This window comes from Crinia signifera, chromosome 9, assembly GCF_055691185.1.
Source record: "Crinia signifera chromosome 9, ASM5569118v1, whole genome shotgun sequence".
NCBI classification, from domain to species: domain Eukaryota; kingdom Metazoa; phylum Chordata; class Amphibia; order Anura; family Myobatrachidae; genus Crinia; species Crinia signifera.
The window spans coordinates 75,563,035-75,582,891 of NC_139225.1; the positions used below are offsets into that span (position 1 = coordinate 75,563,035).

The 19,857-nt window shown below is 44.2% G+C and overlaps 1 protein-coding gene across 1 annotated transcript in view; it reads right to left on the reverse strand.

Annotated features, from left to right (window-relative positions):
* The window catches only part of SLC16A2 (solute carrier family 16 member 2), a 187,854-nt gene that overhangs the window by 12,935 nt on the left and 155,062 nt on the right, over positions 1-19,857 (reverse strand). The window contains exons 2-4 of the mRNA XM_083159255.1: positions 15,083-15,227; positions 12,162-12,621; positions 8,475-8,618 (exon numbers count right to left, since the gene is read on the reverse strand). Coding sequence (XP_083015381.1) covers positions 8,475-8,618; positions 12,162-12,621; positions 15,083-15,227 — 749 coding nt within the window. The remainder of the gene's footprint in view (positions 1-8,474; positions 8,619-12,161; positions 12,622-15,082; positions 15,228-19,857) is intronic.

The following is a 19,857-nucleotide window of genomic DNA, read 5'->3' on the forward strand; positions in this document are numbered from 1 at the left end:
AATTTCTATACCCTTATTGAGGCCTCTCGGTATAAAAGAGTATCCATATTCCCAATCCAGTATGATTCTCTTTTCAACAGCATTTGATCTCTGTTTCCACCCCTAATGTTCAAAGTGACTCTTTTGGCAAATCTTAAAATGCCTTGGTACACTATAATATTTCTATAATGTTCGAGAATGCGTATTTTTAAACCCTTTTTTGTTTTACCTATATAAGATTTGCCACAACCGCATTTCAGCAGATACACAACATAAGTCGTATTACAGTTAATTAAACTTTTTAAAGATCTTTCTTTACCATCTACTCCCTGAAATGTACATGTACCTTTTTAACCCATATTGACACAATTTGCATTTACCACAGGTATAAAAACCGTTGCGGTTTCTAGCTGATCCAGCTCCTTGTGTCAATATTTGTTTGAACATTAGGTAATAAGCTGGGAGATAGCCTATTTTTCAGCGTGGCGGATCTCCTGTACAACAGTTTAGGTACAGATGGAAGTTTATCTCCTATAATCAAATCCATTTTTACTATATGCCAATATTTATTTAATGTTCGACGGATGCCATTATTACGTACATTATATTGTGTGATAAATGGACAAAAGGGTGCTCCTTTATTGCCTCTAGAGTCGTGCTGTGGTTCTTTATATGGTATGGTTTCCTAGCACGGCCACAATCTTTGGGATCGTGTTCCTTTAAGTTAAGTACACGATGCCCGCGATGGACCCGATTTCCTTTGAAATCAGGTCCATTTTGCCGGCAAAGGAAAAATCGCGGGCATCGCGTCGGTCGGGACCATTAACATTGGCCCAGACGCGATGCCCCCGATTTTGCCATAGGCTTCAATGTTAAAATATTTTTTAAGGTACTTGTGTATTTTGGCGGCGCCCCCGATGTCCGTCGTACGACGAACAGATCACCCGATGGCATGCGATGCGACGCGATTTTGACCCCCTATACGACCAAAAATCGTATAAGCACCCTAAAGGGTGCTTTTGAGCACCCAAATGGGTGCTTACAATGTTAAATGCACCCCCACGCCACCCCCCACTATAAACGTGAACCCGAAGCGTGGCGAGCGCAGCGAGCCCGCGAGGGGCGGCGGTACGCGTCCTATGACCTTTTCATACCCCCACTATCCACGTCGGCGTGGAGTTGAGAATAGAATAGTGTGGCGAGCGCAGCGAGCCACCGAGCCCGAAGCGTGGCGAGCGCAGCGAGCCCCGTGAGGGGACGCGGATACCTTCACAGTTATACGCGTCCCCTCGCGGGCTTCACAGGTGTCCGTGGCGACGCGGACACCTGTGAAGCCCTCGAGGGGACGCGTTTACCTGTGAAGGTATCCGCGTGCGCTCGCCACGCTTCGGGCTCGGTGGCTCGCCACACTATTCTATTCTCAACTCCACGCCGACGTGGATAGTGGGGGTATGAAAAGGTCGTAGGACGCGTACCGCCGCCCCTCGCGGGCTCGCTGCGCTCGCCACGCTTCGGGTTCACGTTTATAGTGGGAGGTGGCGTGGGGGTGCATTTAGCATTGTAAGCACCCATTTGGGTGCTTAACATAGTATAAGCACCCATTAGGGTGCTTATACAATGTTTAATCGCATCGCATCGTATGGCATCGTATGCCATGTACAATGGCATACAATTTCAAAATTGTATGCCATCGTGCTCTATCGTACGATATCGCTTCGCATACCATCGTATGTGTTATGGTATGCGATGCGATGCGCGCCGCCAAAATACACAAGTACCTTTTTTAACATTGAAATGGGGAGCATCGCGTCGGTCTTGTGCCATTATAATGGCACAAGATGAGATGGACTTGATTAAGTGTGAAAAATGTGAAATGGGCCAATATGACCCATTTCACATTATATATGGCCCCGTCGTCACCCCACGATAGACGCCAACCCGAAGCGTGGCGAGCGCAGCGAGCCCGCGAGGGGCGGCGGTGCGCCTCCTCCGACCTTTTCATTCCCCTACTATCCACGTCGGTGTGGAGTTGAGAATATATAGTGTGGCGAGTGGACGCGTATACCTGTACCTGTACGCTTCGGGCTTGGTGGCTCGCTGCGCTCGCCACACTATATATTCTCAACTCCACGCCGACGTGGATAGTAGGGGAATGAAAAGGTCGGAGGACGCGCACCGCCGCCCCTCGCGGGCTCGCCACGCTTCGGGTTGGCGTCTATCGTGGGGTGGGGTTTACGTTGTAAAATTTGGGGGTCTAGGGAATATTTTACATTAAATCCAATGTAAAATCGGGTCCCAGGGACCCTATTCACATTTGATTCAATTAAAAAATCGGGTCGGTCGCATCGCATGCGACCAAATCGCATGCGATGCAATCGAAGCGATTTTTCTGACACGACCACCCCGATGGAAATCAGGGTGGCCGTGCTAGGAAACAAGTACCCATTATATTTAATTAATTCCGTCCGGTCTAGTTCTCTTGCTTTTAATTCGGGACGGAAATAATTAAATATAAAGAACCACAGTTTGTTATACTGTCTGCCTGAAGAAGGGGCTCACCCCTTGAAACTGTTGCACGAATAAATCGTGTTTTGTTATCACAAATCCTGGAAGTGCCGTGCGAGTGATTCACCCTAGGCTGTTAACTTCACTCACTACCTGTATGTATATGTACAGTATGTAAATATATATATACACACAATTTGAAATAAATCGGCGTCACTCACCAGTCTGTATTACTTGGTCAACAGGTTTTTATTTCAGGCAGCATGGCTGGAGATGCAGGGGATCTACGTTTCGGTCCTCCTCTGGGACAAAGGTCCCAGAGGAGGACCGAAACGTAGATCCCCTGCATCTCCAGCCATGCTGCCTGAAATAAAAACCTGTTGACCAAGTAATACAGACTGGTGAGTGACGCCGATTTATTTCAAATTGTGTTTATACCATATGTTTAATCAATAACCTATGGCTATGGATGATCACCCCAGCAATTGATACTTATCCTACTGAGAGTGCCAGCCATATGACTCATATATATATATATATATATATATATATATATATATATATATATATATATATATATATATATATATATATATATATATATACACATACACACACACACATACATACATATATATACATATACACACACACTATTGCTTAGATCTGTATTTTTCAACCACTGTGCCATGGCACACTAGTGTGTCTTCAGCTGTTCTCAAGTGTGCCCCCATATCTAGAGATGCCCAAGCCAGTTTACAGTCACCACCAGTTCAACTGGTATTTACTGGTCTCTTCTCTTCATGTGAAGGGCCAATGTATTTTCATTTTTGTTACCTGTGGGGAACAGTGTGATTGTTTTTATATGGGGGCCAAAAGGTTTGGGTTTTTTTTTTCCTGTGGGGGCCAATTTGTTTTGCCCTGTGGGGATCTCATGGTGTGCCTTGGCAATTTAAAAATCTTATTTAGTGTGCCGCAAGGTAAAAAGGTTGAAAAGCACTGGCTTAGATGGACAGCAAAGGACATGTGCATTAAATGGGGTCTCCAATTTACCCCCCAAAAAATTTCTATCAATTATTTCATAATAACTAATTACTAGAAGAGGCTAACTCTAATGTGTGTGTGCGTTAACATAGCTGACTGCTGTCTCTGCATGCTTCATACAAAACTATTCGCCTTCATGCGTCAAACTACACACAGCGCTAAGATTTATTACCCTATGTGTTCATTTTCCCAACATGAAATATACTTTTAATGAATATTCAGTTTATTTCTGGGGAATAGAAAGCCAATAAAATATTCTGCTGTCTGTACCCACATGTCATAATTTAAAGGCCTTGTTATATAGGACCTGGGCTTTAGACTGATTACACGTCAGCGGAATAAAATTTCCTGTAACCTATACAGCCTCTTATAAAACCTCAGGCTTTGGCTGGCCAAGAAACTAGCTAAACGTAGCACTTCATTTCCAAAATCCAGCAGGGACCTTCTATATGTTGTAACCCTGGATAAAGAAATGAATGTTACCCTATAAATTACAATGCAACAGCTGCACAACATAAAAGTTAAATATTCAAAATCTGCCAGGGTTAACAGTAAATGGAGAATAAAAAAAATCCTAGCCAATCCAAGGTTATTTATCAATGTTCCTTGGCTACAAGGCACTGCCGGTAGAATGTGCATGGGGAAATGTAGTTGAGTAAGTAGTGAAAAGTGTATATTGATGAACATGTCATCAACGCAATTTTCAGTGGTTGTAAATGTACTGTAAGTAAAACAGCATAAACTGATCTAAATCATAAACTTGTCCATAAACCTGATGCACAAGTTACCAAAAATAGTTATATTTCTAAAAAAAGAATAACTTGTGTGTATGCATCCAAATACTAATTATTTCTCAGTGATCATTGCTAATCGGTAGTATGGGGGGAAATATTACTAAAATGGGAGTTCTATTAAAGATGGCATTAAAGATGGCATATTGCCCATATCAACCAATCAGATTCGGCTTCTTATTTATTTATTTAGCACCTTCGTGAAGATAATAGATATGATCTGATTGGTTGTCCATAGCAACATCCCATCTTCAATAGAACTCCCATCTTTGTATATTATCCTCTATGGGGGTTATTCTGGTTCACTCGTAAAGGCAAATTCCTTCTCAAATGGACAAAACCATGTGCACTGCAGGGGAGCAGATGTAACATGTGCAGAGAGATTTAGATTTGGGTGAGTTATTTTGTTTCTGTGCAGAGTAAATACTGGCTTCTTTATTTTTACACTGCAATATAGATCTCGCTTTGAAGTAAAACCCCACCCAAATCTAACTATCTCTGCACAAGTTACATCTGCCCCACCTGCAGTGCATATGGTTTTGTCCATTTGAGAAGGAATTTCCCTTTGCAAGTGAACCAGAATAAGGGCCTATGTGTCTTTAGCTGGCAGACACAAAACAGGATGTCTCTTCTGCAACTCTAAAGGTGCCCATAGACGAGCTGATTTGGGCTGATTGTGATGAATCGGGCTGTGAAATTGGCCCAAATCGGCTCGGTTTGATGTCCCCTCAGGTCCGATGTGTGGTCCCGTGCTCATCGGACTCAAGCAGGTGGTCGGACCTGCTGGCTACCCGACCATCCATCCTGGGACCTCCTACACATGCAGCGGGGTCCGGCCAGCTGGTTGGGTGGCGGGGGCGCACAGTGGCTGCTGGGAAGTGGCATGGGGCAGGTAGCGGGGTCCCTGCAGCGCTGGTCAGTGGGTCCGGTGGATGGGAACTGAGTGAGTAGACCCACTGACCAGCAGCGCAAGGACCCCGCTGTCCGCCACAGATTTACATGCAATAAATTGCCAAATCATAAGCAGTCTCCCGGGAGGCTGCCGGGGGTCTTTCAAGGGCAAATTGGTCCGACTTGTCCTAAGGACAAGTCGGACCCAGTGTATGGGGGCCTTAACACTCCTATGTCACATCTCTTCCAACAGGTTCTAGTCCACATATCTATAGTACAAATGTGATGTGAATATATGTATAAACACTTGGAACTAATCTCTGTATAAATAGTGACAATTGATATTATTGATCTTATGTCATGTCAGTGCTTATAAGGAAACGCAGAAGGTGTTATTTAACATGAAATGTTATATACTGATAAATTACTTAATCTCAACAAAATAAAATGCACTCCAGTGTGTGTGAGTTGGGTGGGGATGGTACCAATGTTCCCTCTAATTTTACGAAGGCTGTGTGCTGCAAAAGATTTTGGCTGTGCAACTTTGGAAGGAAATTAAAATTTTTGTGCGTCACTTTTATATAACTGGAAAATGACGTTCAGCATTTTTGTTAACTTTACTTCAAAATTATATTAAACATTTAAAACACAGCACACAATGTAGTTAATGGGTGAAACAGCCATTAATTGAGTCCACAACTGCAAAAACCTGTGCGCGCTGTTGTAATGTCTGTGCGCACGCTTGTTGAGTTGTGTGCGCGCGCACAGCTTAGAGGGAACAGTGGATGGTACCCCAGATAATTTGTATTTACAAGGTAAATACCTAGATGTACCTAAACAATTTATGGTTAATCAGTGTAGATGCTGAACAATAGATATATTTAGTAGGATGAAGGAAACTTACATATGTGGCCAAACCTCCAAAAAGCAGTTTTCAGAGGTTTGGTCATGTACCGCATATACGCCAAGCCCTACAGTGTGGTAGATTCCAGAGTGGCAATGCAGTGGGCAATGCCATCTTTAGATGGGGCTGTCCAATGGTAGCCTATGGATTTCTATTGCACTGCCCCTATGAGAGGGATTCAATCGGCACCTTCTAGAACCCCCCAGAATCCATTAGCCAGTCACTTATTTTTATGATCCGTCCCTGCCCCCCACCACAAACGCCATTTGCCAATTCACTGAGCAGTGTATCCAACGCTACAAATACTCATCTAAGGTGGGCGCTTTTCTATATCCATCTGTTAAAGAGACAGGTATGGGTGCTATCTGGGGCTGTAACAATTTCAGTATCTGGAGATTTACTCTAGGTCGACAGGGTCAAAAAGTTGACATGAGTTTTATTTAAAAGAAATTTGAGCCGACATGTGCCAATAGGCGATATTTTATTCCCTACATCCACTGCAGCTTGGAGGTAGAATATAACAGTGTGCCGAGCCCAAAGCATGGTGAGCGTAGCGAGCCATGTGAGGGCACAGAGTACACCTAGCCGGTGTCCATACCGGCCTATATAGTCACAGACAATAAAAAACACGAAAAACTCATGTCAACCTTTTCACCTGGTTGACATTTTGACTGTTGACCTTCTGACCCTAAAGACCTAGACATTGTAGATCTAAAATACCATAACCACAATTTCTGGGCCCCACTGGGTAAGGAGTGGTGATAGTTGTGAACTTCATTGGATTAGGGTAATAGGCTGTTTGTCTGCATGATGCTGGTGTGGGGGTCTGGGGTCAGGATCAGTGGGTAGAGGTTGGGTATTATTTGAAATGTGGAGGTTTGTGGGTCGTAACAGCACCTGGACAGTCTGGGGGACATTACACTGCCAAGCACATTGAAACCAACGGCTTCCAACCAGTTGTAGTGATGTATTATCCACACCTAGTTTGGTGCTGCTCATGTGAGGCCACTTACAGAAATTTTTCCAGGGCCAGTTTTAGTTCCCAATGCACCCCCTGCAGGTAGATGTATTGGTGCCCATTCACAGTGCAATGTATTGGTGCGATGCGCGTTCCCACGTACGTCCCTTCGCACAGGACAAAGTATGTGCTAATCGTACTTATTGAACTCGATTGCATCCCATCTAGTTCAAAACACATGGTGCACATCACACCATGTATGGGCACCTTAAGACCAAGAGTTATGGGGGAGGAATGGCATCAGTGCACAGATTGTGCTGTGCCAACTACACTACATGCATTTTCTGGCAGTAGACAAGGTTGCACATGGGCCCTCTGGGGCCCCCAGCAGTCGCATGCGGTGCATTGTTGGTAATCTGGCTCAGACCGTCAAGATATTCTTATTAGTTTTTTGTAGATGTAGATTTTTAAATGCTTTTGAACTCATTTTGTATGTTACACATTTTTTCTATGATTTTACTGTATGTTGTCCATGATAAACAACATTACGTCCAGGATGGCTGTCATTGCAGCTCATTTATACACAAGTGTGGGGTGCTTCTATTGGTCCTGGAAAAGTTCATGGACATGGTAAAAAACACTGATAAGCTAAATTCTCCTTCACTTCATTTTTTGGAATATTAATATTAACAGCATCCTTATAAACTGACATACTTCACCAACAAGTAATGTCATGCTTGCTATCTGCATGCACCTATCGGATTATAATATATAGACTACATATTCTGTGATTGTTCCAGTGTAAAAATAGACCAAACTAAAACAGGCAGAAAACTTGTAAAACAACACATACGACTGACATCTGCATTGGCAGGATGACTCATTATCCTGATTTGCACCAGATCTCCACAAAAAGTGGTTGCTATGGTTTCGCTTTTGTTAAACAAGCATTTAGTTACTGCCTGTATTTGCACTAGTGTACTACCAGCAGCCTGATCATAATACATCACTCACTCACATAATTGTAGATTGAACAATAAAAGAATATAAAAAAAAAATGCAACAAGAGATAAAGAATAGGAGAAATGTTATACTTTAATAAATGTTCTTTTAATGTAACAACAATCAACATTCATCCCAGAACTGCTCTAAAAATGTATAAATATTAGAGAGCGGTACTCCTACCATAACCTGGAGAATTAGTATCGATCATATATAGATAAAGCAATGATTATTATTTATACTGTAGCTCAATGTGGTATTGAAAATACATTTTTTATCAAATAAATAACTATCTCCAGTTATTAAGATTGATAAAAGAATATATGTTTTACAGTTGAGCTGGAAATGATCTTTAACCTTTCATATAATCTGCCATTAGGAATAGTAGTGTCTCCAGTACCTGCAAGTAAACCTTCTTCAGACCAGGAATACAATCCCCGATTTTTCCGGATGCTAGGCGACCAATGCCTGACGTGGCTCCAATACAAACTAAGAGTATCCACTCCCGTTTGGTTTCTTTAAATCTTTGTTCTACAAACTTTATCTGAGAAATAGAAGATAAGTGAATAGAAGATCAGTATGTACATATATTAGTTTTGTCCATTGTAAATAAGTCACGATGTGTGGCATTCCAAGGTTGTTTATGACTAATACGTATTTCATGTCACCTTGCCCTGAAAAATCAGAATGACAGCTACTAGTTAAGTAAAAACATGCAAACTAAAGGTTTTAAGGTAAAAATAAACTATATGGACAAAAGTATTATGAGTAGGACACCTAACCATTACACCAACACAGATTGTCATGACTGGGGTGATGGCTGCGGGGCCCTTTACAATGCTGTCTTCCCCGACAGCATTGAACAGGTATCTCAGCAGAACCCGAACCCAACTTCACGAGAACGGCCGGGAAGTGATGAGCTCGCGGCCACGTCCCCTTCTCGTCCCCCTGCAGGGTCACGGCTGTCGGGCTGGCTCGACAGCCATCACCCCATATTAAATACCCCTAATGTATTCAAATTCGGTACATATAACTTGAATATGAAGTTGGTCCCCCTTTTGCAGCTATAACAGCTTCCATTATTCCTGGAAGATTTCCACAAGACTTTGGACTGTTTTTGTGGTAATTTGTGCCCATTCATACAGTAGAGCACTGATGTTGAGGTCAGGGCTCTGTACAGGCCAGCCAAGTTCTTTCACACCAAACTCATGTCTTTATAAATACTTGCTTTTTACACTGGGGCACAGTCATGTTGGAATAGAGAAGGGCCTTCCCCAATCTATTGCCACAAAGTTGGACGCACAAATGGCTTGACATACTGAAACATTAAGATTGCCCTTCTCTGGAGAGAAGGGGCCTAGCCCAAACCCTGAAAAACAGTCCCATACCATTATCCCTCTTTTAAGACTTCACAGTTGGCATAATGCAGTCAGTCAGGTAATGTTCTCCTGGCATCCGCCAAACCCAGACTCACCCATCTGACTGACAGAAACGTGATTCATCACTACAGAGAACACATTTCCATTGCTCCACAGTCCAGAGTCATGTGCGGTTACACCACTCCATCAGATACTTGGCATTGGACTTGGTGATATGAGGCTTGCATGTGGCTTCTTGGCCATGGAAACCCATTCTACCACTTCTACCACAGTTTTTGTGCTCACATTAATGCCAATGGAATTTTTTAACTCTTGGGCTATGGAATAAGCATGGCATTGACAACATTTACACACCTTGCACCTATGTGGTCTTCCGCTTCATGCATGTTGTTCCTAAACGCTCCCACTTTCTTATATTACCAGTAACAGTGGACCGTGGCATATCTAGCAGGGATGACATTTCCCAAGCCGTGAAGTAACTGAGCTGTTTGTATCGCAAGTGTTTGCAAATGGAGATTGCATGGTTAGGTGCTTGATTTATACACCTTTGGCAACTGGTCTGATTGAATTACACTATATGGAAAAAAAAGCTTTTGGACATGCCTGTTAATTATGGAATTCCGCTGTTTCAATGTTTTACTGACTATGTGAAGTATAATAATAATAATATATTTGAGATGTCGGTACTTGTGTATTTTGGCGGCGCCCACGATGAGGATCGCGTCCATCGTGTGTGAAAAATCGGGTCCATCGCGTCGTGTGCATTAACATGGCACACGACGCGACCGACGCGATTTCTCCATAGGCTTCAATGTTAAAATATTTTAACATTGAAATCGTGTCGGTCGCGTCGGTCTTGTGCCATTATAATGGCACAAGATAAGATGGACTTGATAAAGTCCATTTTACATGGAATAAAATGGGAAATGGCCCATTTTTCATTGTATATGTCCCCGTCATGTCCAAATATAACTGCCCCCCCATTGTGAGCGGCACCCCAGTATTGACATCAACCCGAAGCGTGGCGAGCGCAGCGAGCCCGCGAGGGGCGGCGGTGCGCGTCCTCCGACCTTTTCATACCCCTACTATCCACGTCGGCGTGGAGTTGAGAATAGAATAGTGTGGCGAGCCCGAAGCGTGGCGAGTGCAGCGCGTCCTCCGACCTTTTCATACCCCTACTATCCACGTCGGCGTGGAGTTGAGAATAGAATAGTGTGGCGAGCGCAGCGAGCCACCGAGCCCGAAGCGTGGCGAGCCCCGCGAGGGGACGCGGACACCTGTGAAGCCCGCGTGGGGACGCGGATACCTGTGAAGGTATCCGCGTCCCCTCGCGGGGCTCGCTGCGCTCGCCACGCTTCCGGCTCGGTGGCTCGCCACACTATTCTATTCTCAACTCCACGCCGACGTGGATAGTAGGGGTATGAAAAGGTCGTAGGACGCATACCGCCGCCCCTCGCGGGCTCGCCACGCTTCGGGTTGGCGTCAATACTGGGGTGCCGCTGACAATGGGGGGCATTTATATTTGGACATGACGGGGCCATATACAATGAGAAATGGGCCATATTGGCCCATTTCCCATTGTTTTCTATGTTAGATGGACTTTATCAACTACATTTGATCTTGTGCCATTATAATGGCACAAGTCCGACGCGACCGACAGTATTTCAATGTTAAAAATATTTTAACATTGAAGCCTATGGAGAAATCGTGTCGGTCGCGTCGTGTGCCTTAACTTTAAGGCACACGACGCGACGGACCCGATTTCTCCATCGGGTTCAATGTTAAAAATATTGTAACATTGAAGCCGATGGAGAAATCGCGTCCATCGCGTCGCGACGTGTGCCTTAAAGTTAAGGCACACGATGCCCACGACGGGCGCCGCCAAAATACACAAGTACCGAGATGTCCAAACTCACATATTTAATAAATTATATATAATATTTAAACTTATGTATTTAATATCTGTAAAAACAGATTATTGTGATACCACCACTTCAGTACTCATCACAACAGCTACATCAACTACTGTATGTTACTAATATTAGAAGTTATCTCTGTGCTTCAGGACATGGCACTACAGCCTTATGCCTTTATAAGGTCAGTGACTCATACATTCTAAAGAACACCAATAGTTTTAGGGGAACACATTGCCAGTTGGTCTGCACATATTCTAGGTTTATTCAGAGCAGCACCATACAGATGGAGCGCTCCTGATTAATCTAGCCGGGAATCGCCAGAATGCCCCACGCTGGCGATCACCGGTGGAGAGGTGCACCAGCTGACTGAACCGCGCAAGCATCTCACACACACCCACGTCCCAGTATTTCAGCAGTGGGGGACGGAATCCCAGCCTGTCTCTGCTTCAGGGAGATGGGCAGGGATGGGGGGGCATAATATGCCCTGCCACCTTCACTACAACTCCCACGGACTCCTAATCAAATTATCTATCCTGCCACCCCAACTTAACCTCCACAGTTTTTACCAGCACCTCTACAACCCTTTCTACCTCAACAGCAGAACTGAACTTGCTGTATGCAGAACAGAACCACATGCAGTGAACATCTTTAAGGATCAGGGGCTGCTGCAGCTGGGGTAGAGGACAGGCTGCCATGCCGTTCCCCCTGGCTTTGCATCTTCAGCAATGGTACTTGTGGCATCACTTTAGCTATAGCCCTGATTTAGAACTATGTTTTGTAATGGTCACTTACCAGATGTATGTAAGGAACAAAATATCCCAGAACAGTGGTGGCTATGCCACATGCCCAGATTCTATACGTCTTTCTACGAAACACTTGCATGTTAAAATATTTCTGGGTCTGAGCCATACACTGCTGCGCTTTACTTCTTCCTGCCACCATCTCTTTCTCTTTATTAAAATCAACTGGTGGCGGCAAAAGAGGCTTAAAAGTGAGAGAGAGGAATATCTGAATGAACATGAAAGCACTGAGCACTTGAAATGTGTGTGCCAATCCAATAGCATTTCCCATCATCTTCAGCAGTAGAGGAAGGCACATTGTGAACACGCAACTGCCACCAGCCACAATGCCATTCACAAGTCCAAGGCGCTTCTTAAAGTAGTGACCAAGAATGACCAGGGAGGGCTGGAATGCAAAAGAACTGCCACAGCCGAAGAGTATCCCGTAAGTGAAATATCGGACACCGAGGGACCTGTTGGGGTGAAAAGAAAGAAGATGATGAATGTAAATATTAATTTGGCTAATCTATTTCGGGGATGAAATGTCATCAGGACTTAACCTGCTGCTGTAATACAACATTTTACTTGAGCTAATCTCCGACTGATGTATTCATCTTCCTGGTAGAGTGCTTTTAGCAATAATGGTACTGCTAATGGCTGAACATGTCTAATGCTGCCCACACATTTACTTTTCTACATCAAACTAGCTTGTGGTCATGACATTATTCTCTGTTCTTCAGGTTGTAGCTTTAGTCCAATGTTCCCAACTCCAGTCCTAATTCTGGCCATACACGCTGCGATAAGTGCGTGCGTTCCGTGCTTAACAAGCACGGATCACATTGCATTGCCTGTGCATGCAATGCGATGAAAAAAAAAGTACAAAAAGTATGTGCAAGCACATACTTTTTGTACTGTGCGATGAGGTGCCGTGGGAGTGCGCACCTCAAAGCACATAACGCACAGCCCGCATCGCAGCGTGTATGGGCTGCTTAAGAGCTGTAGTAGTGCATTTTTATAGATTGCCTCATAAGTAAAATAAATGACTTCCTCAGGGGTAGTATTCTATATGCATTTGGAATGTTACCCCTGAGGAAGTCGTTTACGACGAAACGCGTTGGATGTTTTCCTTGCATTTGTTGAACTGAATTTATCGAATACTTACAGATGAAAAAGTGTTTTTATATTGTATTTTATGAAAAATTGTATTAAAACTGTTGAACAATGATTTGAACATTGTAAATTCGGTTCTTCATACTGGATGTGGTGGTGGAAGTCAATCTTATACACACACATACAATCCCCGACGGCGGCACTCCCACAAGAAATAAACACACCAAGGCTGTGTGGTATTAGCCGACGTTTCAAGGCCGTCCGGCCCTTTTATCAAGGTGCAAAAAGAGAGACGTCTCTTTTTGCACCTTGATAAAAGGGCCGGACAGCCTTGAAACGTTGGCTAATACCACACAGCCTTGGTGTGTTTATTTATTGTGGGAGTGCCGCCGCCGGGGACTGTATGTATGAGCAGCTCCTAGGACTGCTCTCGGAAGGCACCCTGGTCCTATGACCCCAGCTTTATGCAGCCATCGCCAGCGCCACAGCTTTACCCGCAGAGTGCCGTCTCAAGGAATATATATATAGATCAGTCCAAGATCTTTGGCACTCAAACCCATAACATGCAGCAGGCTACGGGTGCCCTCCTATATGTTTCAATGGATAGAGGTAGGTGTGTGGGCGGCACTCACGGATAAGTATAACGCTGACACAGCAATTACGCTTAACGTTTCAAATTCACATCGGAATTTCTGATGACAATTCCAATGTGAATTGAAACGTTAAGCGTAATTGCTGTGTCAGCGTTTTACTTATCTGTGAGTGCTACCCACACACACTATATATATATATATACACACACACATATATATATATATATATATATATATATATATATGTGTATAGAAAGACGTGTCACTCCAGGGACTTCAACAAACATATAGTTTATTGGCGCATATCAACGGCGTTTCGGGACATTTCCCGTCATCAGGATAATCCTGATTATCCTGATGACGGGAAATGTCCCGAAACGCCGTTGATATGCGCCAATAAACTATATGTTTGTTGAAGTCCCTGGAGTGACACGTCTTTCTATACCTATGTTGGAGCACGCAGTGGCTTTTGCGTGAGCACCCGGGCAATTACATTCCAGCCATCCCCTGCAGGCAAGTGGAGTGCCAGACCTCTCTGTTGGCTATATATATATATATATATATATATATATATATATATATATATATATATATATATATATATATATATATATACATATACATATACACACACACACACACACACACATACACATATATACATACATACAAAGTATACACAAGTTATTCATATTTTGTTGGTCTGTAGATTGACATAGGTCGACATAAAACCCGTATGAGTGTACCGTGTCCGCTCGCCATGCTTTGGGCACACTATTATATTCTCCCTCCATGCCCTAGTGGATGGTAGGGCATGAAATTCCGCCTGTCGGCACATGTCGGTGAGACATGGACAGTCAAACGTAGTACCGCATCCCCTGCTTCGGGCACGGTGCCTCGCTGCACTTGGCACACTATTATATTCCCCCTCCATGTCCACTGGGATGGTAAAGTATGAACAAGTTAAATGTCGGTATTTTGACCTTGTCTGTATTTTGATTTTAGGTAAATTGACTGCATCCCCGACAGAACTGATGGGTAGCTAAGAACACGGGGACAAAAGGTGTGACATATCACTGCCTAGGTTCTGTCCTCAGGGGGATAGTATGAAGCAACATGTCTTGATCTAAGAGTACCGTACATGTAAATCCTAACCTATATCAAAAGTAACATGCTACAGAAAGACAGAATGAAAGCAGATTTTGAGTCATGTGATGTGTAATGGTCATACTTGGTGAATGAGCTGGATAACAGTCCAATGAAAGCCAATGCAGCTCCTCCGGATGAGGTCTTCCTGCAGCCCAGTCGATCTGTGAAGATGCTAACTACTGGAGAGCAGAAGAAGATCATTCCCATGGCCAGAGAACCGACCCAAGCTGAAAGAGAGAGAGACAGAGCTGATTACCTGTCTGTGTACTTATAGCGATCTCATATGCTTGTATAGTGCATGACTATATATTGTACCACGCACAATAAACAATGGTCAGTAACACACTGTCTGTCAGCATCCTTAGTTTGACACACAATTGTATGCATCTCTTTAAAAATAATAGTACATTGAGTTTCAAGGTGAAAATAAAAGCAGACCCAGCAACAAATTCAAACGTAACATCAGTGTTAAGGTGCGTGCACCCGGTTCAATTCAGTTTTGATTTCTATTAGATATTCGACCTGCTCTGAAGTTTTTTCTACTCCTTTTCGATCTCCAATTAGATTTGCAACACTGGCTTCAGGCAGGAGATGGACATCAAATCGAATGCTGCAGAGAACACATTAGATTTGCACGATCTACATTCGATTTCCACTATATAGTATTGGATGCCAAGACTATTTGTCTGTTTGGTACTTATGTAGTACCTGGGCGCCCGATTTTAAAATCGGGTCGGAAAAATTACATTGAATCCGATATCGCATGCGATCTAATGCGATTTTCCATAGGATTCAATGTTAACATAGTCCTGTTCATTTCCCCACTATCCAAGTGGGCATAGAGTTGATTTTATAAAGCGTTGCGAGCGCAGCGAGCCACCGAGCCCGAAGCGTGACGAGCACAGCGAGCCCCGCGAGGGGCCGCTGATTACGTAAAATGTTTTCCGCTGCGCTCGCCACGCTTTATAAAATCAACTCTATGCCCACTTGGATAGTGGGGAAATGAACAGGACCTTGTTAACATTGAATCCTATGCAAAATCGCATGCGATATCGCATGTGATTTTGCCGAAAATCGCGTCGAATCGCATCTGATTGTATGCCTTAAGGTAAGGCATACAATCAGAAAATCGGCAGCCCAGATACTACATAAGTACCGTCTGTTCGATATACACTACACGCATTGGGATCGAATCTGCATCGAATGTAGAAAAAAACATTGGTTCTTGTGTATTATCACGGCGCCCACTACTCCATTTGCGTAGAGGGCTATTCAGGGTAGTGAAATCGCATTAATATGTCATTTAATGCTTTAGTACATTAAATGCCATTATAAGCGTCAAAATCGCATCGCATGCCTTACCATAACGGCATGCAATGCGATGCGATTTCACTATGTTTGCGTACGTAGTAAATTCGGGCGCCATGATAATACACAAGTACCAAAACATTCAATGACCATTCAATTTTCTATTCGACTTTGCTTCTAGAAGAATATAGATATGCACTATAAAATAGTGCATATCTCACCGTGTATATGCTCTATTATCCTACTACAGTACCGGTTATATGACTGAAACAAATGATCAATTAAATATAGATTCTTAAATATAAATCTATTGTAGGATTATGCAATTATTGTTAAGATTAGGTAACCTTAGTTATTCTATTAAGATACACAGACTTCCTTTCAGCCTGCAGTTATAAGCCTGCAGTTATAATTATTTAATGTCTGACATTGACACGTTTCATATTTGAATGCAGAATTTATTAGGTTATTTTCCTTATGCAACAATGCTATGATACATGAATACATTTACTACATACTTGCCTACCTGACCCTCTCCATAAATTGAGAAAGCTCACTAAGGGGGGTATTCAATCTCCCGCAGCCATCTCCCGAGCAGGGAGATGGCTTCGGGTCCTTATTCAATGCCTTGTTCCCTGACAGCATTGAACAGGGGATCTGGGCAGAACAAGCCTGACTTCGTAAGCAGTCGGGCTCGTTCTGCCGAGAATTGACTAACTCCGAGCTGCAGCTAGTCTCTTCTGGGCCGCAGCTCGCGGCCACGCCCTTCTTGCACATTGAATCCCGCCTGCAAATTCTCGGTCGAGCAGACCGAGAACGGGACAGGGTCACAGCTGTCGGGCCAGCTTGACAGCCGTGACCCAAGATTGAATGCCCCCCTTAACGCAGGTTGTTATGTCACAATTATGTGAATGTGTCAGCAATGCGATCTTATATTTAGGGGTTGATTTATAAAATAAGTTTGATCAAAACTAAACTGAGCTCCTCAGGGATACTGGCGGGCAGGGGATATGAAATCAATACTTCTGTTTGGATCCAAATGAAATGTGACTGAATTCATATGCTGTCATTTTAAACACAGTAGCAAGACTTGGGTTCTTGCGGTTTTCGATACAGTATGAAGAACTAAAATCAGGTTTATTTCAATATATGTGGCTGCTTTGTAAAACAGCATTAATTGTCACATACATCCAATTTGTATATAGACGCGAGTCTATGCAACTGTAATTGTACAATTATGCAGTGTGTGTTCCCGTTAGGGCTGCTTAGTATGAAAGCAAATATAGAGTACTTGGAAATGGGTGTAAAGCGTATCTCTTCACATAAGTTTATAAAGCAATCACATTAACACATACACTACTTGAAACTTTTGGGTGGTATGCCCAACAATTTTCCAGGCTCAGCTGCCTTGGAAAATTTCCAGGCATACCACTATACAGCAGGTGCGCGCCAGTGGTGCCTCCAGCTGTGCACCACTGAGGCACCACCTTTAGTCCCCCCCCCCATCACCTCCGCACCAGCGATCGTACACCGGAGCTCCCCTGAAGGCGGCAGGCTCGGGGTTGTTTGAGCTGGCTCGGGGGGACTCAGGAGCAGTCAGTAGTTCAGGCGTCCGAGTCCTCCCGAGCATCCCCGAGCCTGCCGCCTGTGATCACTGCTGTGAATGGCGGCTGGGGCAGTGGCAGGAGAGCTCCGGCGTACATTCTGTGGTGGGTTTTGCAGCAGCAACTCTACTCACTTTAAAAATTCACATTAGGCCACACTGAATAAGCCATATTTCATACAGTTTGAGCCAAAAATCACATTATGTCACACTGTTTAAGCCAAAATTCACACGGAATAATTATCACATTATGCCACACGTATTAAGATGAAATACACATTATGCTACACCGATTGAACCAAAATCCAGGTAAAGTGGGGACACAGGGACAGAGACAGGGTACACAGTGACATAGAGGATGTGGGTTTAGAGGCAGAGGGGACATGGGGACAGAGCCGGAGGTGACAGAGGTAGAGGAGATGTTGGGACAGAGACAGAGCGTATGCGGGGACAGAGATGGCAGGGATGCGGGGAGAGAGACAGAGGGGTCATGGGTACAGAGGCGGAGACTGAGATGGCGGGACGCAGGGGCAGAGGTGGAGAGGATGCGAGCACATTGACAGAGGGGAGTTGGGGCTCTGCGCAAGGCTACCTTTCCAGCACAGAGCACTGTGACACATTTAAAATTCCTAAATTGGTGTCAGTCCATTCCTTTGTATAACTCAATTGAAGATAGTGAGGTGCTACAGTCTAAAATGGAAATTAAATTTATGTTTTATGATTGACATTGACAGTGTCCGGCATTGATTGTAACAAGTTAAATGGGCTAAGAAAAAATTAGAGAAGCATGGCTGTAATTCGCATGCTCTGTGAGGCAATGGGATTTTTTTTTATACACCCCCCCCCCCCTCCTGTTTTTTTTTTTTTTTTACAGAGCCCCCTGTAAAGCATAGGTTTACAGATGCTACCCCCCTCCCCCCCCCCCCCCAAGGTGTATACTCCATTCTATTTTCTAATGCTGCTGTAATACATACACACATATACAGTACTCACCCTGCCTATCCGCAACCTCTGCAAAGTGCTCAGAGCTGGGCTCTAGGACTCCCTAAGCCTGCAAACTCTGGGCCATCATCCTCCTCCTGATCATCTCAGCTCGCAGCTGCGAGGAGTGGTGCAGAGTCTGGAGCCTCGGGGAATGGCGCTGGAGGTATCAGGCAGGCAGGTTACTGTGTAGAGGTCCGGCTGGCTGCAGGCACTGTGGGTTGTGCAGTTCCTCATGTTCCAGAGCACAGACACCTGACAGTCTGCTGCCCGCAGCAATGAAAGGGCCCACAGACGTGAGTATTAGTACTGCTGGTAGTGTTGCCTCTGTCTCAGGGGGCTGAACTATATGTATTACTGCTGCTGCAGGGCTGCCAGTCTGATCAGCACAGCACCATAGTAGGAGGAGGCGGGGCCACACGGGGACATGGGCTGAGGCTGAGCTGTCTCTGAACTGTCCTATGGTGTCCACGGCCACATTTTCTGGGTGTGTTACACCTCCAACTTTCGGCCTTGTGTTCGGCCGACCTCCCGGGAAACTTCCCAATGACTTTAATGGCCAATCCGCCCCTGCTCCCATCCACTAGGGAGAGGTCTCTCAGTAATGTGCTCTAGCTTGCAATGTGGGTGGGACCATCCCGGGAGGGCTTTGAATGCCATTTGCTATTTGCATTGTTATTTTTCATCAGATTTATCACATGCAATCTATCCTACTGTGATCCATATGATGTGATAAATTTGAAAGGCCATTTTTTACCTGCGACATACACATGCGATTAATCGGGTGAGATGGGTTATTACCATACAGTATATAGGGGGGGATGCTCTAACATCCGAGCCCCCATACCGCCGCACATCGCCTACATAATTATCGCATATGCTCTAACATATGCAATAATTATGGCAAAGGACAGCTCTTGCGTTAAGAGTCTTTTAGTCTTTTCTACTAGGGAACCAAAACAGGT